The sequence below is a fragment of the Anoplopoma fimbria genome, chromosome 21 (genome assembly GCF_027596085.1).
Source record: "Anoplopoma fimbria isolate UVic2021 breed Golden Eagle Sablefish chromosome 21, Afim_UVic_2022, whole genome shotgun sequence".
Taxonomy (NCBI): Eukaryota; Metazoa; Chordata; class Actinopteri; order Perciformes; family Anoplopomatidae; genus Anoplopoma; species Anoplopoma fimbria.
This window is the reverse complement of record NC_072469.1, coordinates 19,624,110-19,651,289: the sequence shown is the minus strand read 5'-3', so window position 1 is coordinate 19,651,289 and position 27,180 is coordinate 19,624,110. Positions and strand designations below refer to the sequence as shown.

Here is a 27,180-nt window from a genome sequence, read left to right as displayed (position 1 = left end):
AATTATACGTTGGGTGCTGCTATTGGATACTTGTATTGATCATCATTTGGATACAGAGACAACACATGTTCACCTCATATGATGCACAGACAATTAATATTCATCACAATCAAGTTTTAAAAGCCTACAGGTCAACATTTTTTAGTATCATAAAAAACAATATCTTGAGGGGACATCCTTGGATAATATCTAAGAAGGACTATTTATATGGGATTATTATTATTATTATATTCCTTTATTGATCCCCATGGGGGAAATTCAAGATTTTGAATTTCATTACTTAAACATTACTTAAAACAAATATGACACAAAGGACTTTCTTTTTTTGCAGAGAAATAGTGCTTTACAAAACAGATATATGCAACTTTGATGAGTCAATAAAAATACATTTAAGAAAATTCCTTTTGGATTGACAGGTTACAACTACATTAAGGTAAAGGATCCCTTTATTTGGTGTACATCTTAATTGCTGTACATTTTTTTATTTGTATTCTTATTTTTTATTTTATTCTATTTTTATTTTTATTTTATTGTATAATATGTGTATTTATTATCTGTTTCTGTGTAGTTGAGCTGCTGCAACACTTGAATTTCCCCATGGGGATCAATAAAGGAATATAATAATAATAATAATAATAATAATAATAATAATAATAATAATAATAATAATAATAATGATAATATCACTTTACGAATCAGGATGGACAATGCAGAGATTCTAACTAAAACACATTTATTCATACATTCATGTATGCATTACAAAGGCGTGTTTGTGTTTTGTAAACTATTCAACTAAACTCAGTTACAAAGTCCTGAACCACTAGTTATGCAGTTTTTGCAACAATACAAGTACTATACAACATTCTCAGAATACTTTTTCAAATGGTTATGTCATCAAGGTAATATTTTTTGCTTATTCAGCAGAGGAAATAAGATAATTGGCACATAGAGTACAATACTGTAAATCTTAATAGATTTGAAAATACAGACCTTACAGATCTTGTTTTTTGAAATGCTCTCTGTGTCCCATCCACAATTTTTATCTCATTAAGGACCCTACTGTTTATCTGGCCTTACACTCACAGGCTCCTGGTGGACTAGAACTTCCACCTCCACCTCTGTATGTGTGGCCTGTGTTTTACCTAAACAGTACATGTCATTTGTTGTAGTCCATTCGTTAACTTGCTTCTCCAGAACATCCTCTGTCCAACCACTGATGCGTGATGTTGACTCTGGGAGGGAGATGTACTTTTGTGCTTTTAAATATGTCTGGAGCTCTCGGCCTTTTGTATTTTCTTTCGCTATTGTTTCAGGTTGTTTTGAAGCATCTGATTTCACAACACTGTCGGAGGAGGAATGGTCTCCCCTCTGGCCTCTCTCCAGTATTTCCGGTTCAAGCTTGGACCTGGTAATGCAGGGTCAAACAAAAAAACATTAGAATTCTTCTTTCTTTTTTCACACCTAATTAAAATATTTTTTGGTTTACTGTAATTTATGATATTTAAATGTTGCGTAAGAATGGTCTGTAACCTAAGTAGATGGTCAATTTTATTTACCTGAGCAGGCAAGATATTGGTAAGCTCTCTCCATGGCTACTGACATGCGTGTTATCATTCATCATCGCCCTTTCTGTCTTTTGTGTTCTTACAAAGTCCTGTAACAGAATCATACTGTTCAAACAACACTGGCTTTCCAGAACACACCTTGTTAAATAAATGTATTCTATATGAGAGTAAGCATGTACAGTATGTATGGGTCTGTCTTTTTTTCATGATTTTTGTGTCTGGCTCACCTGTGCGTCCATGTTGGAGGGCTCCTGTAGGATGACAGGACTGTCCTCCTCCCTGTAGTGATGGGCTTTGGGGGGCAGAGTTTGGTGCAGACTGTCTGAGAGGGCATTGAGTCTGAACAATAGTTCATCTAGTAAGCTGTCAAACTCTTCAAAGAAATAAGTCTGAAAAACAAGAGGGCAAAGTTAATGTAAACGCTACAAATATAAGTACATGGAAAAATGTGTAATATTTGAGGTAGGGTAAGAGGCTACAGGATTTACAGGAAAAACGTCTTAATTTTCAGAGACTCACAGAGTAGCATTTCCAGTAACATGAGATATAAATGCTGACCATGACAGTCATAATCACACCATGGTAATTTGACAATGAAATATATTTAAAATCATACATAGCAACAAGTCTCCAAAATGTATTTTCTCAATAAAAGAATCTCATTATGATAGTTGACTTGACACCCTGCTGTTTCATGGACAGAGCAGCTTTTTCCTCACCCTCCCTTCCACATGATTTTCAATCCATGCTAGTCTACGCTGCCCAATGCGCTCAGAGACAGTCCTTCTGATGTAGTCGGTTAATTCTGCTAGGGTGAAGACATTCCCCCAGCTTTGAGATCTTTTAGCACTTCTGACCAATGAGGACACCACACCTATCACCTAGGAGAAAGAGGGATGGCTGTTCAAACACAACAGTGACATAGACTCTGACAGATTGTTTCTAACACTGAGAATAAGTTGTGGGAAGACTTATTACATGCAAAAATCCCATTTATTCAGTTGCAAATTTTACAAAGTAAAAAACCCTTTATATTATATAGTACATATTTACCAATGCTTTCCACACCACAGAGGACATATAGAGAACTCCACGGTAAAGGAAATCACGGCCAGAAAAGACAAGATCCCTAACGGCCCTGAAACCCCAGCAGTGACCGAGCAGGGTCTGAAGGGAGCGGGGAAGTGAGCTGAAGGCCCAGGATGTTTGTACGAACAGGAGATTCCCAACGCAGGCCAGCGCCATCGTCAGAATAAGACCTGAAATCTAGAAAAGAAGATTGAGACATTTTTTTTATCTTTTCTGTCTGTTTAGTGAGCTTGCTATTTGTTTCTTACCAAATGGCCACTTTTGAATAATAACATCCTGACTGTAAGTGAAGAAAACCCATATAAACAAGTCTTAGGCTTATGCTTTAAGAGGGTGAAAATCTAGAAAAAATTATGTCAGCATTTCCTTTGTGCGTAGGTCACAGAAAGATTTGCATTAATGAGATGCACAAAAATTGCCTTTATCATTTCTATACATCACCCAAGTCCAACTGGACAAGAGTGCAGTATATTAATAAGGCTAATGACATAAAACAGTTGGTGTTATCATTATGTCATTATGTCACATTGTAGTACATAAGAAAGCAAAACATGTGTCTATCTGATGAAACAGTCATACATAACTTGAAAACTATGACGTATACCTGTGAGCTATCTCTAGCTCTTTCTCTAAAAAAAAAGGTAATAATTGGAATGAGGAACTTTCTTAACTGGTGATATTGCAACAATGAGTTTACCGTCGGCCAGAAAAGGCTGGAGAGCGACCGGGTGAGGAGTGTAGCAGAGGATGCCAAGGTCCTGTTCATTCTCAACACAGTCACACACTTCATGGTGAGAAGCAGCAGCGTGACGCCACGCAGAGATCGAATATACTAGAAACAAAAGATACTTCTTAATTATTGCTGTCATTTTTAAAACCCACACTATGATCTCAAAAGGACTTCTCTACCAGTTAGTTGTATGAAATGTAATTTATTCTGTCACATTTTAATTATGTTAAGTACTCAGAATCTCTTTAAAGATGAGGCTCTTTCATTTCCTGTAATAAAAAAGCCGGTTAGGCAGTGAACTGCTTTTCTCAACATTAAATATTTGTTTTCCTGTCTCTATCTTTCTCTCACTTGTTCCAAGGTGGCCAGGAGGCTGACGTCAACATGTCCTCTGTAGCTGTGTCTCTGGAGCAGCTCCACAACCTCCAAGATAATAATCGAGTGATAGATGCAATAAACATAGTACACTAAAGATACTGTCAGCAAACTGACCTGCAAAACAGAGAGAGAGAAAGTGAGGTATTTTTATAAAGCAGTCAAAGTATAATCAGGTAAATTTTATACTCTAGAGTAAAAACCATGTTGTGTGCTTTGACCTTCTAACTTCACAGGTTTGTTGGTTTAAGAGCTACGGGTTACTTTAACCTTCAAGCTAGGTCATTGTAATCTTATTTTCATTTGTGTGTGGCCAATTGTGTATGCGTGCCCCTGCATGTTTCCATAAGTCTACTGTATCTTCAAGCTGTTTGCATGAAGGTCTTATAATATTTTTATTAATTACTATGTTAGTATTCATATTTTTGCCTGTGTGTGTTTATGCATATGTGGGAGACTCACTTCCAGACAGCTAAAAGGTGTCCTCCAGTATCCCATCAGCCCTTGCTGCCCTATAGCGTACACTTGATCACAGAGTTGCAGCAGGGACAAGATAAGGAAGAGGAGCTGGAGTGGAGGAAGAAATACATGAGGAACCTTAAAACAAAGGTTGGTTGTCTTCTTCTTGTTTTTCCTTTAAAGAGCAACTCAATCAACAATATTTTGTTGTGTATATTTGATCTGTAGATTTAGCTTTTCAGCTGCTTAGTGTTTTTATGATGGTGTTGAGGACCAGTTGATCTGTTGTCACAGATAAAAAGATAATGTAGCATTTTACCTGGCACACCATGACAAGATAGTCCCATACAGCAGGAGTGTGATACACCCTAACTGACTGGACTTTGGCAGAGGGCAGCAGCACCCCGATGGGGCTCTGCTCAATAAGCATGGTCACACTGGTGAACAAGTTGGGTGCAGGGCTAAACAAGGTGAATTGGACGGACACAGTATGTCTGCAAAGCCAGACACCTGAATGCAGGAGCTTCAGTTTGGACGCAGCATCAGACCTGCAGAGGAAAAAACATTTCAGCAGACATCACATTATGAAAACTCAAATAACAATATTTTCTACGGTGTGCCCGTTTCTTACTTGGTGTGGCCTAAGCTAACTGTAGTACTTGATCCCAAGTAGCAGCCCAGGTCACCACTCATCTTTGGAGGCGTTGCCATGGGAACTAAGACCTGAGTAGTCATAGACTGTCAGAGTACACGGTGACATAGTCAGAACAAATCATAAATCAAACGTTACACTTATAGTAACTATGACACAATATTAGCTTAATGAAAGCACTGTAGGATAATTATTAATTTCTTAATGTAACAAATCCTTAACCTTGACAGATTTTGAAAGTTATCACTGGACTACTAAAGTATATATGTTTGAGAAACAGTGCACTCTACAGGGGGAGTTAGTGCAGAGTACAATGATGTCCTGAGAAGGTCTTGAATGATGTGCTGGAAAGACATGACAAATTATTTGCTTGAAATTAAAGCAAAGTATTGCACTGGATCATTCAAAATATGTGGTTGCTTTGCTGTTATTTCACAAGTCATAGAATATTAAGATATTCAATATTTCGTTATTATGGAAAACTATTACCATTCTGTTTTTTAATGTTTTCAATGTGTGCAAAATCTGAATAGTTTTCCCTTAAAACATATTTTTTGTCGATCCAACATATAAAACAAAATCATCAGAATCATTGTCCAGTAACTAAGATTATTATGGCACATACTTGGTAAAAAAAAAAAGTGTGAATTTAGGTTAAAAGAGTCGTATAATACTAGATGTAAAGGCATTTCTCCTTTTGTTACCTACCTGGCCCTGAAATGAGTTGGACACCTCCGTCTTGCACAGGATTGGCTCTCCTATCAAGATGTGTGACTGTTGGTGAAAATTTGTTTTTGTTTTATAATGATGAAATACAAATGAAGATTTTTCCCTTCAAAGGGACATTTCTTCAGTGGGTTGTAGAGACTTGCATACATGGTCAAGGTAAATTCTTTTCATATTTTCATTAAATAGCATTGGTTAGATGAATCCTTTTCATTGTATTTATAAACTTTAGTGGAGTGGTGAATGACTGCAGACCTTTTGTAGCTTACCGCAGTTGTGGATGACGTATTCTTGTAAAGTATATTAAGGAGACTGCTCTCTGCCCACCTCCACCAGTGCTCATGCTTTTGTATGGACATAAATGCTTTATCATGGCCACTGTTGAAAGATAAAGTATGATTTTGAGTGTTACAGACAGCAATAAGTACAAAGAAAGAGAGAGCATGTGTGTGCACGTTACCTTAGAAACTGTTTTCTGACAGCTTTATTGAGGTGGTAATGCTCAGTGAATGAGGTCCCATAACTTATACACAGCATCAGGAAAAGCATGGAGCCACAGAGTGATAAATCCCTGCATGAAAAGCGGGGATAATTCCTTACACAGCTTTAAATCATATACAAACAGGTGCACACATACACAAAAACACACAGACACACCTGAGAGTGTAATGGATAAGTGTCTCTCTTCTTTTCTTCCCAGAGGTTTTCCTCAGCTCTGATGGTGTTGGTGGGCGCACAAGATGGAGGTACCGGGCTCGCTGACGAGCTCCAAGCAGCTGTTAATCAGATATAATTGAATATATGTTTTAATAGAAACGAATGTAGTATGAGAACAGAATAAAATAGAATCGTTTTTGCTTATACCTTTTCAAGATACGAGCCTCTTTCCTGTGGAAAGGTAGATGTCCCAAACTGCTCTGCTGGTTGCTTAGCACCATTGTGGCTCCACAGTTTTGAAGTGTCTTTCTCAATCTCTCTTATACTGAACAAGCTATGAAAGTCTGATCTTTTCCTGTGCCAAAAGGAAACAGTCACTGCCATTGTGATAATCTGGAAAAGGAAAATAACATGTTTAATGTCCAGTGCAAAGAGTTAAATCTAGTTAAAAATAAATTGCATTTATCATCTAGGTAATTCTACTGCAGGATTAAGGTTTATAGGTTTCTTTATGTGAAATATTTTTTACAAAAAGGCAGGAATTAGTTTACCACAGCTGGCTGGATGAGGAAGATGCAAAACACCAGGGAGAAGAAAAGAGAGTGTATCCATAGCAGAACTTTGCTGCTGCTGAACCTGACACATGAAAACACACAGGTATACATAGTTTTGACTCTGAGACATACAGTTATAACATGAGATATACATAATGTTTCAAAAAGTCAGTATTAATAATACATAAATTAAGCATAATCCACACCAATGGCTTCACACAATTCATATGTTTTCATAATCATCAATTTAATGCCATCACACATCTACTACCTCAATCCCAGCACTGCAGAAAGCACAAGGCAGGTGAGGGACAACAGCAGACACAGTGTCCAGGCCAGATAGTGAGACCACTGAGATAGCGGTCTCAATTCTCTCCCTTTCAACTTGTCGATGTCGTGTGCTGGCCACGCTGCCTGGTGATAGCGGTCTTCCTTTAAGCTGCAGTCCGAAGAAAAGTTCCCTTGATGATCTTCTTCCTTCTGAAAAGCATGACCTCCATCCCTTGGTCCGGACAAATTAGCTCCTTCGGTTCCAGGAAACCTGTTGCTTTCATTTAAAATATCGACCTCTTTTCCCCCAGGTGGTTGATCAACATTGTTTCTCTCAGTAATTAACAACACATTTTGAAGCATTGGTCCGATGTAGTTCTTAACTTCAAGAGAGTCCTCCTTTCTTGTGACAACATCTGATTGGATTTCAGGTTTGTTAACTGTGTTTTTATTTTCCAGAATTGTAGTTGACACTGACAGCAGGTCTGTGGCCTATAAACACAAGAAGAAGGGACAGTTGGGGATGGGAAATGTTGTGAGAACAAAGACAAAGAAATGGAATGAGAGAGAATAAAAGAGAAAACAGAAAAAGATGTAACCTGGTATTTCTTCCTCCAGGTTTCCTGAGCCCACTGCTGAAGACTGCTCCAATAGAGATGGGGCTCGAATACACTGTCATTTAACGAAATGGCTTCTGTGAAGAGACCAAATTATATAATAAGGGAAAGGGATGTAAGGAGACAAGAAAAGAGAAGAAGAAAATGTAAAAAGAGTAAATAAAAAAGAATGGATCATGGATAAAGCAGATTAATTGTGTAAGATTCAAATTGACAGATGAAAAATTGACATTTTGATGTGATCTAGTTGGGCATCATTTTCATTGTCCATAAGAAAGAGGAGAAATTATGTGTGTAGCTCCATTTAATTACAAACCTCCAAAAGGGTCCTTTTCAGTATGTCTCCTGTTCGTGTGTTGGACTACTGATCCCATCAGCTTGACCTCACGCAGTCGGAACAGGAAAGATATAATTGCTGCTACAGGCAATGCTGCCACCACACTTAATACTCCTGTGGTCAGAGAAACAGCTGACAGATCTATAATGCCCAGCTCGAATGGCAACTGCAAACAAGTGATCAGGAACAACAGCATTATGGGAAAGATGCTTTGAAACTGTCATGCACCAAATTTTGAGCTCTGAAGTTTTTTTAGTTTTTTTTTTAACCTACCCGATTATTCATTTGTGATATGATTACTGCGTTGACACATGCGTATCCCAACAGTAGCAGAAGGCTAACGCTAAGTCTCTGAGTGTGTGTGAAGGAGTTAGGGCAGGGGCAGGTGTAAAGTGATATCCAGATGTGGTAGTCGGCCAAGTAGTCGGATAGCTTGAGACACAACATCTGCAAGCATACAGGTGGAGATCCAGGACCACATGAGAGAAGAGATTAAAATATGTTTTGTTTGTTTTTGTGACTGATTGTTCATTTGTGTGCCTGAGCGTCTTTACCTTAGCAAAGCCTATTGCATGAGTGCAAACACGCAGCCTTCTCTCCACCCGGCCATCAGCTTGGTTCACAGCCAACCAGCACTGACCCACAAAGAGCCAAACACGTCCTTTCACATGCCCTCTGCTCACCTGTATCAAAAGTAGACCAAAACCCATCTTGATGGTCAAAGTAAAAGTCCACACACAGAAGACAGAACACATTTACAAACACTCAACAGGTGGACTTTACCTCGGATACCTCCACTTGTTTGAGGTACCAGTTGGGGGAGGGTCCAGAGTTGTCATGCCAGATGTGAACCCCCCACACTGGGCCCAGGCTGTCTGCTGCACTGTGGCGTCAGAGACGGAGAATACATTTAAGTGTTTATGAATGACCAAACCAAATGTAAAGCTACTCTAAGTATAATACAGTAAATGTGTGGTGTTAAGTGTATTGATTTTATGTGGAAAACCCAAAAGAAGAACACCTTATTTTTTTGTCTTGTTAAAAGTAGGAGATATTTGGATTACCTTAATATAAAGGTGTCTTGAGAGTTCCTCCTGAACAGAGTGCATCCAGGGACTTGTAGTTCTCTTGTCTGTGAGAACCCATCTTCCCCCTTCAGCACTATGTAAACCTGATAAACATGTAGAAAAAAGGTTTTCCAAAGACATTACTACAAGAATTGACTTTTATAAGGATAACTTAGTTAAATCCAAATCTGGAAAACCAACCAATACGTGCTCAAGTGACAAGACAGAGGAAATCAAGAGAGTGAATACAGGTAATTTACAAATATCATTGAAAAGCAAAAGTTGTGTATTATGTTATGTATGTGTATTATGTGTAAAAATAATTCTAAGAATATATACTAATGAGATATATATATATATATATATATGATACCTTAAATGTGTTCACCGCATATTCAGGGCAGCAGGGTGCAGTGTGACATCAATATTCTGTTATTAAGTTAGGCAATGACTATGTTATTTAGCAGTTACTGATTCTACTAGAATTCAAAGCCTGTTGACTATCAGCATCCAAATGACTGCATCGTCACTATGTTATATGTTTGAATATCATTGTCTGTTTTAACAAAAGATGTATTTGTTCAAAGATTGTAAATCAGGGAAGTTTTCTCCATGTGCATCTTCTTCTAATTTTTTGTTGTATAAAGTCAGCTGTAAAGCACCCAGAGTCAACTGCATTAAGTTTCAACATCCCACTATAAAAACATGTGTGCTAATTACTCTGTTATATATGTGTGTATTTATGTCTGGTTGACCATAAATAAGACAAAGGGAATTGAGATAAGGAAGTCCTCTACTGAGAAAAGCTTTGGGTAATAAATAAGAAGAGGAAGTTATTTTTACTCTTATAGAAGCACAACATTATAGTATGAATCCATCCATGCACTAGACCTCACCAGAGCCTTATAGCAGACATTACAAAAGTTTCATGAAGGGAGACAGACACTTCACAGCAAGAATATCTTGGCAACAAAGTGCTGTGAACGGATTCATTTCGATGAAGACATTATCCAAACCACAAGCCTCATGACACATTATTTAAAGAGCAACTTGCAGATTAGAGAGCAGAAGTTTCTTGTTTTCACCTGCACAAAACACTGCCAGGCAAGAAAGCTAACTAGCTTCCTGTTAACAGTTCACAAGTTCACACGCTCACCATGATGACAAGTGGTGTAATTTAACTACAAAGAAGCAAGACTTACTGAACTACAACCACTTAAACAATGGATGTATAAAGCTAAACCCACTACCACCAACATATGCATGTTGTGTGGAACAACAACTCCCTTCTGCTACTTAATATGACGCAAAATGACAATGGAAAGAAATACATATTAAGCAGCATTGCTCAAAACGCCGGCTTTTCTGAATTTCTGCCCCTATGTCTTGTTAAACGTTAAATCCTATTAAATTTAGTAAAAGATTAACTTTGAAGTTGATCTTTACGAACCATGTCAGTTACTTTATGATACATCAACATGATATCACTTTCAGGTGCAGTTAAAAGCAATGTGACAAATGCTGCTGGTTCAAAGAAACAACAAACTATCTCACCTTTGCACTCATGCAGGCTGCAGAGCAGAGACCAGTGTGGATTGTAACAGCATAAAGATATGGGTCACAGGGAGAGTTGTCAGAAATGTAGTGTACTCTCTGATTCCATTCAGAGACAACATCAGCTCTCTTACACACCACCAACCCCAGGATGTAAAGACATACACAGAACACCAGCACTACCAGCACAGTCAGGTCATTGGAAACACTAAGGTGACAGAGAGGGAGAGAGAACAGAATGATGGAGTGGAGCAAATGTCTGCTTCTCGAATACGAAGACAATCTAGAAGCAAAAAAAAACATGAAATACTTTTATCTAATTACTTTGGCATTTTTTTACATTTCAAATGGATCCCCAAATGATTATTATACTATATGTGTTTTACTGGACCATGCGTTCAAGCGTACAAGGTCCAGATTACTGTTGCATAATTAGTAACCAGGAGATTTTGTTTTCTCTGGTTAAATAAGTCTAAGGAGGGTTAGGTCACCTTAGAAACGGGTCCAGACTGGTTGTGTCATGGCTGCTCTGGATCTGCTTCTGCACCACAGTCAGCGGCCTCAACTGGTGACAACTGAGACAGCAAACACCAACAAGCAAGAAGTTATTGATTTATGTTACTTCTAACGTGTGTGTGTGTGTGTGTGTGTGTGTGTGTGTGTGTGTGTGTGTGTGTGTGTGTGTGTGTGTGTGTGTGTGTGTGTGTGTGTGTGTGTGTCCCTCTGTGGAGGCCTTATGTTTTCATGCCCACACAAACTTAATCCCTGCCTTACCTGCAGTTGACTGCAGTAGCTGAGTCTGCTTGCTGTGTCCTGCAGCCGTGGTGTGTCCAGGCCCCCTGGTGGCCATCCCAAGACAAACACAGGCTGCTGTCCACTGTGAGGCTGTAGCTTACCTGTTCATTTAGGTGCTTGTGTCTGGGTGTTTTCCCAAAGTCAGCATTCAGCAAGGCCAGGTGACCAACACCTGCAGCTAGAAATATAAGGATTTTGGCAATCCAGTTTTTTGAATGTAAAAAAGTATAGAGAGTACATGAGAAATTTCAAAACATGTAAATATTAGATGGATGAATGGATTACTATATCTATTCCAGCGGAAAATGGTGCAATTGTTGTTTGAGACCCTTACTAATCAACTAATCATCCTTGTCCAGTCACAAAAAACACAGCAAATAGGCTTTTAACCTTATGATTATTAACATGGATTAGTCAATTAGTCAAGTAAGTTATTAACTGCTGATAGTTTTATTGTATCATTGTTTGAGTTTTGTGCCATTTTCTGTGCATTTTCTTGTTGACTTTTGTGGGCCCCATCTAGGAACAGAATTGCAAATTAGCTTAAGAACTATGAAAACAAATAAATCGCTGTTCTGTAATAAGTGCTCTTACTTAAATTTAAAATGATGTGACACATAAGTTTTTCCGTCTGTTTTACACATTGCTAAAGCCGTCTTTATTCTGTGTCAAAACTGTATTTAAAATATAAAAAGCTTTTTCGTGAATAATGTATTTGATAGATTCGTTCTAGAAGGATTGGTACTGCACCAGATGGAAACATCAGGAGGAAAGGGATATGTAACAAAATTATTAAATCTATAATAAGCATAATTTGTTATTGTTATTAGTTAGTGAATAACACTGGAGGAATGACTGAGCTTAAAACTGAAAGATGGAATCAAGAAATTGCTTACCACTGAGGTAGGATGGGGGCAGAGTGAACCGTGTGGTGTTGCTGTCCCAGTGGTGAATCCTGTGCAGATGGTGCATGCTGGGAGTCGGCCTCTCAAACATCCTGCCACAACAAAGACTATTGGTTTGGTGTCACATTCTTGCCTCAAAAAATAATCAAAAGTTTTACATTGTGGTATTATGTTGCTCTAACTATCAGACAGTAATAACTTTAAATCTTTTCCAAGTCACCACAAGTCTACCTGAAGAGCAGCATGATGGGAAACACCTTGTTAAGCGGCTGCAAGAACACCACGCTCAGCTGGATGGCCTGCTGCAAGTGCTCCTGGGTAATATTAAAGGTGTGGTAGTTGACCTGGCTGCGTAGGAGGATGTACTCAGTCACAGAGCTCTTCTGTAGATTGGATTTGATCACATGGTCACCCACTCTCATTTAACAATGTGCTCTACTGTAGTGAAATGGTGCAAATGGAGTCAACTTATAGAAAGCAGAAAAGAAGAAACAGTGTCATACGTTTCTAGGTGGTTGTTTCAGCTCGATGTTTATTGGCTGAATGAGGGAGCGAACAGGGATCTTTCTCCTCGTGCTGCACTTGTATAGACTGAGGTCAACCACTGGTCCACTTAGCTGGAAATCAGCAGAGGAAAATGAGAGCAATGCCTTACTGTTTATTCATTAAGTGTCATCATATCATGCCAGTCTCACCGTTCCAGGATAGTGGGCCCAGGTGTAAGGGCTGTGGGTGAGCTCGGTCAGCACGCTGAGCACACACGGCCGATGCAGTCTTCTTTCAGTCTCTCTACTGCGATGAACAAACAGGAGCTGGATCAGGGAGTCGGGCATGTAGAAGGTGGTGGAGCCACTGCTGAGGACCGTGGAGGTTTGGTTGAGGTATGTGGCATATAAGGCGAGAAGACCAGTGTTGACTCTGTATTCATAAGCCTCATGGGTCAAGATGTACTTCCGAAAAGAAAAAGTGTGACAGTTGAGGGATTAATAGAGGTACAAATAGGAAAACATGCAAGTTCATGAGTCGATATCAACATGTTTGTCTTCTCTCACCAGCATCAGGTCTGAAGCAGTCTGGAGAATATCAGCTACAAGCTGCAGCGCCTGCTTTGTTGAAACCGATAATCCTTGTTCCATGTAAATACCACTGGTTGAGTCCTGTATTTCATCATGTGGGTCTGACTCTAATGACTGTATAATGTCATCACTGGTGGACATTTCAGATGTGAAGTCATTACTAGTGAGAGCAGCTTGCAGGCTGTATGAGAGCAGGGCCACCAGGGTGTTGAGTGTCTTTTGTGAGTGCCAGACTGAAGCACTGGAATCCAAAAACTGTTCTGAGATGAGCTGAACGTGGACGGTCACTCGTCTTGCACTCACTAATGTCACCTAGACAGGATTGAGTGTTGTATAAGAAACAATTTTCATCTTTCAGCATGTATCCATGAGTGTCTCTTTGTCAATGAAAGTAAAACCTTTCACCTACCTGACTTGTAACTTCTAAAAGGTTTTTCAGAATGCAGATGTTGTCCACCATTGCTGCCTAGGATTAAATGTAATTAAAATGCTGTTAAACATTTGTTGAAGTCTAACTATGACTGAGAAACGGGAATATAGAGTAAAGGATAGATTTGTTGAAATCAAAGACGTGGTTCTATTAATCTTGAGGTTTAGTATAGGTCTGTGTGTACCTCTCCAGTGCTCTCAAGCTCACACATCGTGCAAATGAGCACATTGCGTGTGCGTCTCTGTGCGTGTGTGTTGACCTTAGGGTCTAGACTGAGTCTGTTGAGAATGCTGGAGAGAAGACTGACGTAGTTACGAATCTCCACACTGTTTCCAAGACACACCAGAGCTGAGAGGTTCCTCAGACCTGACTCTGAACTGGAGAGAAAGAGATATTACTGACACAACAATATAATGTTTAAATATTAAGACAGTAACTTGTTAATATGTACTGCAAAACTCTTGTGGCAACACAAAATTTGTTCTATGGTTTGCTAAAACTAGTATACCTTGTACTGTAGTATATATACAGAGAACTCCTCTAACAATATCCTGCAACATAGACATATCCATAAACCCGACTTGATGTGATGGCATTGTGATTCTTACAGCTCCAGATCAGGATCAAGATGGGAAGAAGAAGATGCATCTCTGAAGAAGCTTGGTTGGACTTGGATGGTGACAGGACAAGGTTTAGATGCCGCCCCATAAATGCTGCTTCTGATCTCTGTGTAAATAGTTACTACAGGAACAACAATCAATCACTCAATGAATGAAAAAGAGAATCTCTGCAATGAGTTTTAATGATAATGCATCGTTGTGCACTACAAAAGGTACTATTCAGTGTCTCTGTGTGTATGAGTTTACCTTTATGGTCATCATTCGGGTCCCCAGAAGGAAGGCTGAAGTAGTACTGGAAGTCTCTCCCCTTATACAGCGTCCTGGGAGGTCCGTCCCCTACACTGACACTGTACTCGTACAGTAAGTCCTTCAGCACACACACATAAACATGTGAGGGTTGGCATGCAGTGAACAGTGCAAATAAATCATAGCTGGAGTGAAAAGGTGGATACATTTGTTTGTCAAGTTGCTTGTTTCTGTGTATGATGCAAAAACTGAGAGGCAGCCAAGACTGAGTGGACTAAAATATCCCCCCCCCAAAAATGATTAATGCATAGTTTATTTTTTTCTTAATTATTTTCTGTACTAAAAAAAAATCTTGTGAATGGCTCAAATACAAAGGACCTTAAATTACACAAATCTGGTAAACTATGCAGGGTCAAATAAGTAATATAAGTAGTTGTAGAGAGTGTGTGTGTGTGTGTGTTTGCTTTATGAGACAGTAAATACCTCTTTCCCTGAGGTGCAGAAGATGCTGAAGTGTGTATATAACTCCATCCCTTTGACTGGTTGGACCTGGCACGTCACCCCTTTTGGAGCAGGGTTGGTTTTTAAGAATAGCTGAGTCCGGCCCAGAAAACTATTATGAGATTCTGAGTTGAAAAAGGCAGCAATGACATTAGCATTGAGATCCAACCATTCAATATTCACAATGCAGGTAATTATCATTTTGAGATTAGAGACCACTGTGGTCCCCAATCAAGAAAACCAAAGATCTATTGTACATAACTCTTACAAGATAATTAGAACAATTGAAATATAATTGTAAGATTTTACCCTTAAAAAAAGGTTAAAATGTAAAAGCCCTGTAGCAAATGTGAGGAAAATCAAGAAATTGTGGCTTCTGTGACAACACATTGCATTTTGGAAAAAATTGTCAGTTGTTGGTGTGAAACCTACTGGCAGTGATCTCCAACATGTATCTGCTCCCAGGATTCAGACTGAACGGTCTGAAGCCGAGCAAAGGTGAGGAAATTCCTGGAAAGAGAGAGAAAGATGACTAAAGCTTGAGATGGTCGGATAGAGCGAGGACACCTGTGTCTGTGAGTTTCCTGAATAATGTACCGGTGAAAGTGTAGGACTCAAAAAGGCCTCTGTCTGCTGGATCTCTGGGTAAATCGAGCAAAACCGGCTCCTGGATCACAACAGATGGTCTGGAATCTATCAGATTATTCCCCTCATCTTCATGCAGTGTTGGATCATGAAATGAATCATCTCCCGGACTGAAGCTCTCACCATCCACACCTAGGAACAACATGCATGAGATTAACACACAACCTCCCACACTAGTGGGTATTAACAAACGCAGAGATGTACTTCACCTGTGGGTCTTCCTGCTGAGACTCCTGGGTCCCCTTCCTCTGCGCTCATCAAGGGAACATCATAATCTGAATCTGTCATAGAATCAGATTTATTGCACAATACAGTTAGGATGACTTAAATGAAGACACAGATGACTGTGACAAAAGCTCTTATAAACGTGCTTCATGCTAACAGCAGTAGGCGGCAGTAAAAGTAAGCAGATATTAGCTAGCATTAGCTTGGTTAGCTGTTAAACATAATGGAAAAGCTGCTAAAGAGACAGATATTCACCTCAGGCATTGGTAACGATCATAAGTAAAGCTAAACGAGTGAATTTTGGATGTACATTCATCGGGTGAACATTAACACAAGTCCAAATGAGAGATATATTAACTTTATAAGTCAGTGTTGTGATAACAGTTTGTTCCCGCTTGGTAGACGTGGTTTGCAGGGGGAAAGAAGTAGTCGGATCTTTCACTTATTAAAACCAATACCACAGTATTGAAATATTCCTGCACAAGTCGTGCATTCAAAAATGTACTTAAATAAAAGTAAAATATATAGATATTTGTATTTTATAATAATCAATAACTCCAATTATTCTCAGATTAGAATTATTGATGCATTTATGTACAAATTACTTTTATGTTGCAGTTGGCTTATGTGGAGCTAATTTCACTGTGCTGGCCAGCACCACCACAGTTTGTTAATCTTACATAATTCCCTGCACAGCTCCTTGTAGCTTCCACCTGACTAGAGGTCCAATCAACCAGAATAACTGAAGACCCCTTTTTTATTTTGTCATTCTAAAACCAAATTAAATAATCATTTATGTTTGACTAATTTTGTGTGACTGCCAGATCTAAGTAGCTTCACAGTCAATATTTCTGCTCAGTTTTCTTCTCACCTTGTTGACCTCCCAAGTCACCGGTCTCCAGGACAGGAAACGAAAACTCCCAGTCAGCAGAGAAGTCAGAATCATTTGGGAATTCACTGATAACATCACCCTGGAGAAAGTGGTCTGAATATAGGACGCCACTGTTGTCAAAGTCAAGTAGCGGGTATTCAGTGGAGGAGTACAAAGGCTTTGGAGGGTCAAACTCCCCCAGAGGGTGATAAAAGGGCTCCTCTCCTGGACATAAAGAGGAAAAGCTGTTAAATAATTCATGAACTATCCACTTTACTGTAACGTTGACCTTGCAAATTACTTCTTGTTGATCTTCCCTATTGATTTCCATGTCTTAAAATGTCTTTACTTTTTTTATATTGCGAGCATGGTATACAGTACATAATACACTTTTCATCACAACATTTGATTACAATTTACCTACTGTGTAAGTTAATTTATATTTCAATTAGTAAAAGCTAGCAGCAGCCTGGCAGTACATCTTACCTGATCCTTCTGTTCTTATGTCTACTAGAGAAGAGATAGGCGAGGGATCGGGTTCTGTCAAATCTGAGCGAGGAGGAAAAGAGGGAGGTCAAGTTTACTGACATGGTGTTATTTTCCATTTCAGTATGCAGGTCTCCTCAAGATGTGTTTTTACAGAGGCAACCACTTAAGAACCACACAAGCTATTCACATTTAAGTCCACACCAGCCATACTAGTATCAGAGGCATTCTCGATCAGATTAACAGGAGCGGAGGTATCGACTGTATAGGTGTACTGGGAAGCACCTGGAGCAGGTGGATTCTGGGTGGAAATCCCAAGAGTCTGAGGGGAAGTGGCAGGACCCTCCATGATGTTAAACGGAGCACTGAGATCCACTGTGTGACAAAATGGGACTAGAATAGAAAAAAAATAGCATTACGGTGATTTAATCCTTAAAAAAGGTACTGCAAATTTCGAATGCCTTTTTTTTTTACCATCTATGACAGGCTTGGATGATGCATTGACCAGGAACAGGCTCCAGGTGTACTGGATGTTTTTGGAATAAATATCACAGCCTTCACACAAGGCGCTGACAGAGAAAGACTGATGCCAGTTCACCTGGTCTCCCTGGCACTGACGGCAGTAAACTGACATCTTCCTGGATTGGAAACATTCAGATACATGGCAACAGTCACAAGGTGTATCAAGGTACAGTAAACTGGTTAATGGTGGCAAATGTTTCTAAATAGCTATTTACTTTATAAGTTCTAAATTTCATTTGTCATGTTTTTTATAAATCTCACCCGATCACTTTTGGTGTTAATGTGAGGAAGGTCTCTGATGAAGCTGAACGCTCACCGCTGTGGATGGTGAGCGTGAACTGGAACTGGTCAAAGTTGTGTTTTAAGAAACTAGCAGGAAATACAAGCAAAGGGGATGAAGTGGGAACATCATGGTGGAAACAGGAGCTGGTAATGGAGCTGACTGGTTTACACGTCCAACTGAAGCTGTGAAGCAAAAAACAAAACAGAATCCGTGTCAAGACTGTATGCATGTTTGAATTATACCTCACAACCCTGCATACATTACATTGTTTCTGTACCTGATTGGGTTCATGGGGAAGTCTGGGTCGTAAGATCCCTGCCCGTCCAGGGTTACCGTGGTGTTGTTCCACTTGTTAATGAAGATGTTGGTGCCACCCTGGATGAAGGCTACAGGAGGGCTCGGTATCACCTGCACTCTTACACTGTAGTTACTGTACACCACACTTCCAGCGACCTGAACCTGTGGAGCAATGATTATTGGAGTCTCAGTCCTGTCTATTCAGGAGTAGGACATCATGAGTCCCTGGTCCTGGTTTAAGGGTCAATGTGTGACAGTTTTTGTCCGTTACTTACCCTAGCTGTGGCAGTGTAAGTGTCGTAGTGCAGGAGATGGCTGGGCAGTGTGAGGCTCTGTCTGTGTGTGTCTACTAGAGGCAAAGGGAAGACCCGTCCTGCGGAGTCAAACAAGGTCCAGGTGTAGTGAAGGCCTCCTGAAATGTCACAGTCAAGTTCCATCTCATAGGTCACTCCTAGACGGATAACCTCATATCTTCGCACCTTGAAGGGAGAAGATGAATAAGATGAGGGCGGTAATGTAATTTCCCTTTTAGCTACTTTGACATAGTACACACAGTTAAAGTCCTGCTGGCAAAATGTACCTGTAGTTTTAGAGGCCCCATGTTTTCCACTGGTGGAGGCTGACAAGGCCTGTCCACAACAAAGATGAGACCACTTAGAGAGACAGAACTGACCAGATTGGACACAGTTACTTTTAGTCTGAACTCTCCTGTCCTGCAGAGAGTAAAGCACATTAATACTAAATGTACACAGGCAAAAAATACACGTACATACATTTTATTTGCCTAACCTTTATGAAGATAAAACAGAGGAAATCCATGTTTAAAAGTATAAATTGGTCTATAATAAACAATTAGAAACTATAACTTGACCAAAATCAATATTGATAGCCTATTTGAGGGTTTAAAAATATACGATAATGATTTATCCGCCAATATTCTTTTTTTCTCATAGACACAATACATCTTCAATAAGGGTCCTTCAAATTAGTATAATTTATGAATTTTGACCAAGATTTTTACTGAGAGGAACATTTTTCTGTATAATAATAAACGTTTCATTGGTCTCTGGTTACAATCTCTCACATGGAAAAAAACTGTTTCTGAATTAAATCCAACATATCTTTGGCATTTTGGCATTGGAATTGTTTATTATATATCGGCTAAGACAATACAATAAGTCTAGCTGTATTAGAAACATCCACATTCGAATTGACCTAAGCTACCATAAATCTAATTAAAAATCAATAATGATAGTGAAACTCACGTGTGGAAGACGTGCTGCTCTGTGCTCTTTCCCAGCCGGGAGGATCCATCTCCAAAGCTCCAGAGAAAGGTGACATCAGTCCCCACATTGACCCGGCAGCTCAGCGTTACGGTTTGGTTCTGCAGGACAGAAGCCTGATGGACCAGCCGGTTGAGCTTCACCGCTCTCTGGACTACCAGCGGGAACACATTGGAGGTAAAGGAGGTCCGGCCACTTGACATGACTACAACTACAGCATACCTACATTGAAGAGAGGGGGTTTGAGTGTTGTAAATACTAGTTTGTATGCTTGCAAAAATACTTTTCAGGGAAAGATCTCTCTTTGTGCTGCATGTTCAATTATACTTGTCAACAGTTTATCTAAGAACTCTTTTTATTATTTTCTTGATTAAATGAGTACAATGAAACTATGCACAGTTAATGAGACAATCAAGCATGTATATCATATTTTGAAGACTTTATCTGTGCCTCATACCTGCCAGGTTTTTGGTATCTTTTGGTGACGGTTCTTGAGGTGGTTCTGTCTGATCTGGAGTCTCCAAAGTGCCAAAGGAACCCCACAGGGTCTGGAACTCCAGCCATGGCCAGGAAAGTGATATCTGTATTTGTGGGATAAGCTTGCTTTGCTGCAAAAATCTGCACTGTTAGGAGACAAAAACAGATATTCACATTGCAGCACATATACATATATATATACATATAAATATACATGTAAATTACATTTCCTATAGCATCTCCTTTTACAACTTGAAATGATGAAGCCACTTGCAAATAAAAATGACACGGTAGTACAAATGTAAACCATAATTTGGTGTTTCATTTTTATCTCTTTACTTAATATTTCGTTTAGAAAAAAAAATGTATACAAAATGAGCCAAAGCACTGACCACAAGGAATATTTTAGGTAGATAATAATGAGAATGAATATCAAACACAACTTCATTCATACCCTCTAAACTAAAAAGAAATCTAGTTTTAACTGACAAAAACACTTTACTAAGCATGTTTAGAAGATTTTTAGTGAAAGTGATAGTGATAGTGATAGAAAAGAAACAGAAAACAGAGAAGACAGCATCAACAATCCTCTACTTGATCATTTTGAAGCTTCCATTTTCTTTGACAGTGTTAAAACAATGCAAGAACCAAAGCTACAAAATAATGCTAAAATAATTCAGATAAAGGCGTGATACTGTCATTGAACTAAATCTGAAAAAATGCATCAATTGATGGTGCCACATGAGACAAAATAATTATTCATTTAAGAAATTTGTTTTAATCAAAGATGAAAATGTTTGGACTTTAATTAAATATTTAATAAGTCTCAGACATTTACCTAATATTTACAAGCAGAGAAAATCACACACACACTGAAACGTGGTTTGTACTGCCCAGTGGGTGTTCATTAAATACACTTTCTCACCATTGTTAGCCAGGTTGTGAACAGGAGTTTGACTTGTAGGTGGTTGCCACGTTGGATTAAGTCCAACTTGTGGTGACGGCTTCCTGTCCCTCTCAACACACACTCTCACGCTTTTGTTCTGAGAAGACACTTGGTTCTCAGCTTGAAGCTCAACCACAACTGTCCCGGTGTGGTCGAAACGCAAAACAACCATCACTTCCTCTCCTGTAGTGTAGCTGCTGTTTCTGTACAGCAGTGTTGCATTCACCAACAGAGACACGGTCACATTGGACCCCGTTATGATGATAAATGAAACTTGGTGTTTCGAATTTGCTGCAAGCACGCTTGGAACATTTAAATATAACTCTCCAACTGGATCTTGAACGAGGATGTGTGTGCAGAATGAGGCCCAGCTGCTTGGGTTAAAGGCCTTAACTGTCACTTTATAACGGCCTGCTGTTGTAAGAGACACATTTAGATTCCACTCTCCAGATCTCCTGCTCATCAGAGTAACATTATCCAAACTGAAAGTCCAAATAACTCTCAACCCCATTCTGCTGGCAGGACCAACAACCTCCAGGTTGAATTCTGTGTGTGTTGGAACTGTTGACTTCCAACTCTCAGAAAACCTGAGGGCATATATATTATCATACACCATCATGGTTTGAGGCAGGACGGCAGAGAGCAGCACTGATGTCAGGTCAGAAGTGGAGAGAAGAGACGCTTTAAGGCGGAAACGTCCAGCAGTGGTGGGGAGGCGGCAGTGAAGGTGGAGGTGCAAATGGCAGCTGGAGCGATTGGAGGCGTGGAGGAGACGGAGAGGCACAAAGCATTGGGTATCTGAGTTAAGGGTGCCACCATGACAGTAGATGCTATTCTGGTTTTGATTGAGACTGTGATCACAGCTGATGTTGCCATGGTAACTGTTGTTACAGTTGTGATTATTACTGTTTTCTTGGAGAGGAATGTTAATGCATTCAAGTATGTTTTTATTGTCATTGTCTTTCATGTCAATGCTGCCATGCTCAGCGTTCAGTGTAAGGTTGAGGAGCAGTAGGTGCTTCATGGTGGTGAACATCTCTACATCCACAGACACGACCTCTTCAGAAGTCAGCCTGTTCTCGGATACACTCACTCTGAGGTCAGAGACCGCGAGAGGCACCACCACCTGCAAGTTCACACACTCACATATATTTTGGCATAGAGAACATGCACACAAAGACATATGTGAGATTAAAAGATAAATTGGTCATATTTCATATTTGCCTTATTGTCAACAAATCATATGAAAAGACCAAAAACAACAATGTATTGATTTCTGTGACTCCTGTTCCATCGAACTCCATTGTTATCCATAAACTGTTAAAAACAGCCGCACTGTTACACTGGGTGCCATGTTTCATAATAACAATGAGCATGGACATTTCAGTTTATTTTCCAGACAGGCTGCGGAAGTCAGAAAGTATTTAGAGAAAGACTTACAATTTATTGGCTAGATCATTTTGTGCGATTTGTTTAAAATGAGACACATTTAGGATGTACCCAGTATTTTCATTTAATCAAGGAGTTTGTCATTTTCAGTGAATGAAAGCAGAAAACTCACAATGTGGATCGTCTGCTGTGTCCATCCATAGGCACTGGAGGCGTTCACTGACACCATGTGAACTCCCTCTGTTTCAAAGGTCCAGTTCTGGAGGGCATTTATAATTATGTTTCTTCAATTCATCAGATTTTTTTAATTTACAAAAACACCTTTTCATTATCCTAAATCACCAAATTATCAAATATCCAACTGAGAACAGCATTCCTTCCAAACTAAAAGAAACCACACGAATTTTCACCATTTGCTTAAATTAGTTTTTGTATGTTTTGTTTATATGTCTTTACCTAAAAAACAATTAATCAAAATCCAACTTTTCCAAACAGAATCTAGATCCACCTCAAAAATATATCAGCATTTCTTTCTTCAACTTTATAAATCCCTACAAAACGCTGGAGTGCTTCTCAATGTTTAAATACAGTTTGCAAATGTATCGATTGGTGTATCTCTCTATACTCAACATATCAAAAGCTCAGATTTACCACTGCGTCTTGTTAGTTGTTGGTCTACAATTAATATTAAAGAAACATGTGTGCATCATGGTTAAGTTGTATCCTTTTCTCCTTCATGGAGTAAGTTCAATAAATAATTAACTAAATAAATGCTTACTTTATTGATTAGTTATGATGTTTATGTGGACTTTTAATATTCTATGTGGTGACCCTTGGCCCCTCTTAAATAAGAAAGGTAAATTAAATAAATTATGTGGTTAAATCTTGATATATTTTTATTGTTTATTTCTTATAAATTTATGACTGTTATTTATGGGATCTGATTGTTGTGTCAGACCATAGTTTCTGTTAGTTTCACATAAAATCTGCCACATTTCATTGATAACTTTGATTACTGTACAGAGCTATAAAATGAGCCATATCCATAATTCTAATAAAAGGCATATTTTACCTTAATAATTCTCACAAATCCCAAATTCTACATAATCCACCATACGTCCTGAATGTGACTATTTACAGTCCTGTCTAACCAGTCCTGGTTATTTTTTGAAAAAGAAAATATGCAATACTACATGTTTAAAACTGATAATAGACTTTGAGAGTAGATAATGGAAGTAGGAAAAAAAATAATTCAGATTGTTATTGAAAGGGTTATAATCTTCTTGATATGTGTTTTTATAAAGACTTTAAACACGAGTAGGCTGTCCCTAAAATCATTGATTTATTCTGATGTAAAAACATTTTTAAACAGCTATTGGTTGTCATTGATCGATGTGCCAAAATTGCTTTAATTAGATTGGACTACAAGGCTTTGTTGGTCCATTTTGGTAAATGGTAAAAGTACATTGTAATCAGTTTAATTAAGATCACTTCAGCCTTGAATGCTGACAACATTTAATTTGAGATACATAGCAGTGCTTCTGTCTCAGCCCTACTTACCACAGTGCTGATCAAACAGTCTGAGTTTGGAAGGCAAACTGTCTCAACAGCCTCCATGTTTTTCTCTTCTTTTTTGTGAGCGATCCACCAAAAAAACTCCACTGCTAGACCATCGGCCATGTGTGCCTGTAGTGTGACATGGTCGTCCAGGTATGCTGCCTCCACAGTCACACCGTTGGAGTCTTTCTGTGGGAAAGCGATGCAAGAGGGGACACCCAGGGGCCCATGAATCACAGAGACCTCCAAGCTGTCTGCAGAGGGCTGCAAGACGGAGAGGTGGAGGACGGAGGAGACCGTTGAGAGGGGGTTGGAGACACTGACGTCTAAACAGAAAATGACAGGATAAAAAAGAAAAAGGAGAGAGAGGGTGACTCTTAATAATATATATTTTTCATTGATTTATTATTCATCATTTGACTGGTTTTTTTTGGCTCTAGTTAACTTACTGATTTCATATTTTCCTGGAGATTCCAAAATCCAATCAGAAGAAACAACAAAGGAGCCATCATCCAACACATTGACAACATGTGAACTTTGACCTTTAGGCGGGGTTTCCTGAAACTCAACAGTGACAGAAGAGAGATCATGCTCTCGCAGACCCAGAATCCCTAAAAATCACAGAAAATCTCATTTAAAACAGGAAAATGGAAACATTAATACCCGCCACATATATATACATTTTTATTTTGTAAACATTAATCAAATATACTGATATTAATTTTGTCTGTGCGTAAATATATTCTTTCACATGAAAACTCTTTAACAATGACATTCTGAATTAAATATTGGTCAACACAATATTAATAAAATATTTTCTCAAACATTATCATTTATTTAGAAATACATCAATAGCAATTGGTTGTATAAAATCGTAATTTTTACAATTATATAATTAACATTATTAAAAAATATATAATATAAATTAATTATTGTTGATAATTTGTGTCCTCATGACACAGTACAACTGCTGTTGAAAACAAACTTTATATAACAAAATTATAAAAAATGTTTTTACATTTAAATACACAACTCCATGTAGCTTGATTCTAGTTAATATCCAATCATGTATACTAACATGTTTTTTGCAAGGTGACTGACGTTTTTTTGCAAGCTTTCATTTGTAAAATCATTGAACCTTTCAAAGTAAAAAATATATATACTGTATATACATTAACACTGACAAAACAAATGCTGTCTTTCTAAAATTCAGTCTACAGTTGGAGCAAACCTGAGCATTGATCTTCCTCTAATAATTACCATAATAATAATTTATAATGATACATAATGGGATAAAATTACTATATTTGGAAATGATAAAATGTATTATAGTACCATTCATTCAAGCAAAAACTATATAAAATAATATTTTACAAAATGACACATAACATACAATGTAAACTAAAGAAAAAAGCATTTTCACTTACAAGTAAAAGAGGAAACATCTTAATCAAAACGAGCCTCTTTGCAAAGTCATGCAGTATTTATAACTCAGGAGTCAAGCCACATGTGTAACTTGAAGAGTCGTATTTCCAAGAACTACACTTGTGTCAAGTAGCAGCTGACCTGTGGGCTGGTTGGGGCGACCAACCAGAGTTCCAGAAACTTCAATGACAAAAGTCTTCCCAGCCTGCACTCTGTCTGGAGACGTAGACAAGTGAATGCTGTGCAGAAATGGTCCTTTGGTTCTGTAGAGTGCCACAATTCCCTTTTCTCCTCCAACAGGCAAGTAGGGGACACTAAAGAAAAGAAAAGAAAAGAAAAGAAAAGATAAGATTCACTGTAAATGTATCCAGCACAGGTCAAACACAAAAAGGCTTCGGGGGCTGTGGTACTGACATGCATGCTTCACTCAGACTAAATTAGATGGCAGAAAGGACATATGGTAACCCTCAGTCACTTGTGGTTGAAGACATGAGACGGAAAAGCTGTGGTTAGACACAGAAAGAAACGGGAAAAGGAAGCGGCCTGTCTCACCTTTGTCTTTCTTTTCTGACATCCTTTGTCCCTCCATTGGAAGATGTGTTGAAACACTCACTGGCAACCAAACCATGTTGCTGGTTGCCACAGTAACAAGCCTCTGAGGTCAACGCTGCAACCTGGTACCTTCAACAACAAAAAATACTGAAAGTTAATACAAATACTGTCTGAGTGGTATACATGCATCCAGCTCATCTAATACAAAAGTCAGTACACATGTGGTGTGACACTGTTTTAGAAAGAGGGTGGCCATATTGCTAGAAATCCATTGGAGCAACTCTTTTTCAGCATAAGCTACATGTTATTGCAAACAATAAAATATATTTGTCTGAGTTATGCAGAAGTCAACTGTAATCTTTGACTGAGCACATAAACCAAAGCACACATTCATTTTTTCTAATCTAAAAGGCTATTTGGTAATTGAAGAATTATTTTTTAAGATTATTCCCTTTCTTTTGTCCATGTCATATATATATATATATTTTAAAACTGGTCTGGTGTTTGAAATTAAATTCTATTATCTAGTAGTATTTCAGAATAAGAACATCAGCTGCAAAAACAGGCTATACAGCATGAGTACTAGAGGAATTTATATAAATAGAACAATCTGCTTTCATTTATAACAGGAGATCACAATTGAGAAATAAGTGGTCCCAGAAGGAGTGATTAAAAAACATCCTATGTCGGATTTTTTTCCATAATTTTACACAGATATACACAAATCGACTTTAGCCAAACGCAGCTGTCTCAACGTGCTTTTTTATTTTTATTTTTTTTAACAGTGTCCCCCAACTTACCCTTTGTCCAGGCAGAGAACAGAGCATGTTACCGGGTCAAGGTCACGGCCACCTTTGCTTGTATAAAGACTGCTGCTGGCGTTGAAGCAGCCCATGAACCACGGTGCATTCTTAGGATCTGGAGGAAGAACTGCCACAGAGGAGCGATGGGAAATCCTATCCAATAAAATAAGTGTGGAGACAAAAGCACCGAACAT

The 27,180-nt window shown here is 38.6% G+C and overlaps 1 protein-coding gene across 1 annotated transcript; it reads right to left on the bottom strand.

The window, feature by feature from the left end:
• Window positions 1–771: 771 nt before the first annotated feature.
• LOC129111124 (polycystic kidney disease 1 like 1) lies at window positions 772–27,180 on the bottom strand. Its single transcript, XM_054623416.1, has 54 exons — window positions 26,984–27,180; window positions 26,184–26,312; window positions 25,773–25,945; window positions 24,210–24,532; window positions 22,822–22,908; window positions 22,239–22,386; window positions 20,295–20,460; window positions 19,820–20,059; window positions 19,135–19,267; window positions 18,830–19,033; window positions 18,535–18,716; window positions 18,236–18,439; window positions 17,927–18,090; window positions 17,657–17,845; window positions 17,453–17,515; window positions 16,967–17,191; window positions 16,080–16,151; window positions 15,823–16,002; window positions 15,658–15,735; window positions 15,208–15,350; window positions 14,725–14,845; window positions 14,467–14,599; window positions 14,043–14,235; window positions 13,838–13,894; window positions 13,405–13,740; window positions 13,048–13,302; window positions 12,856–12,969; window positions 12,584–12,732; window positions 12,344–12,444; window positions 11,427–11,625; window positions 11,144–11,227; window positions 10,653–10,860; window positions 9,096–9,202; window positions 8,815–8,914; window positions 8,586–8,714; window positions 8,305–8,478; window positions 8,060–8,197; window positions 7,079–7,569; window positions 6,805–6,889; window positions 6,461–6,646; window positions 6,254–6,372; window positions 6,057–6,167; window positions 5,866–5,974; window positions 5,579–5,644; window positions 4,850–4,956; window positions 4,538–4,766; window positions 4,222–4,326; window positions 3,736–3,876; window positions 3,352–3,486; window positions 2,619–2,831; window positions 2,285–2,446; window positions 1,793–1,954; window positions 1,557–1,654; window positions 772–1,405 (listed from the first exon to the last, which is right to left on the bottom strand). The coding sequence occupies exons 1-54, from the start codon at window positions 27,178–27,180 to the stop codon at window positions 1,057–1,059; spliced, it is 8,766 nt and encodes a 2,921-aa protein (XP_054479391.1). The 3' UTR covers window positions 772–1,056.

Bases quoted from the DNA above. Each gene is read 5' to 3' on its own strand.
- LOC129111124 (XM_054623416.1), bottom strand. From the start codon at position 27,180: ATGTTCGGTGCTTTTGTCTCCACACTTATTTTATTGGATAGGATTTCC. The intron at 18,440-18,534 runs GTACAGAAACAA...TTTGCTTCACAG, and splicing joins TTCCCCATGAACCCAATCAG to CTTCAGTTGGACGTGTAAAC. The intron at 6,890-7,078 runs GTAGTAGATGTG...TTCATGTGTCAG, and splicing joins TCTGCAGTGCTGGGATTGAG to GTTCAGCAGCAGCAAAGTTC.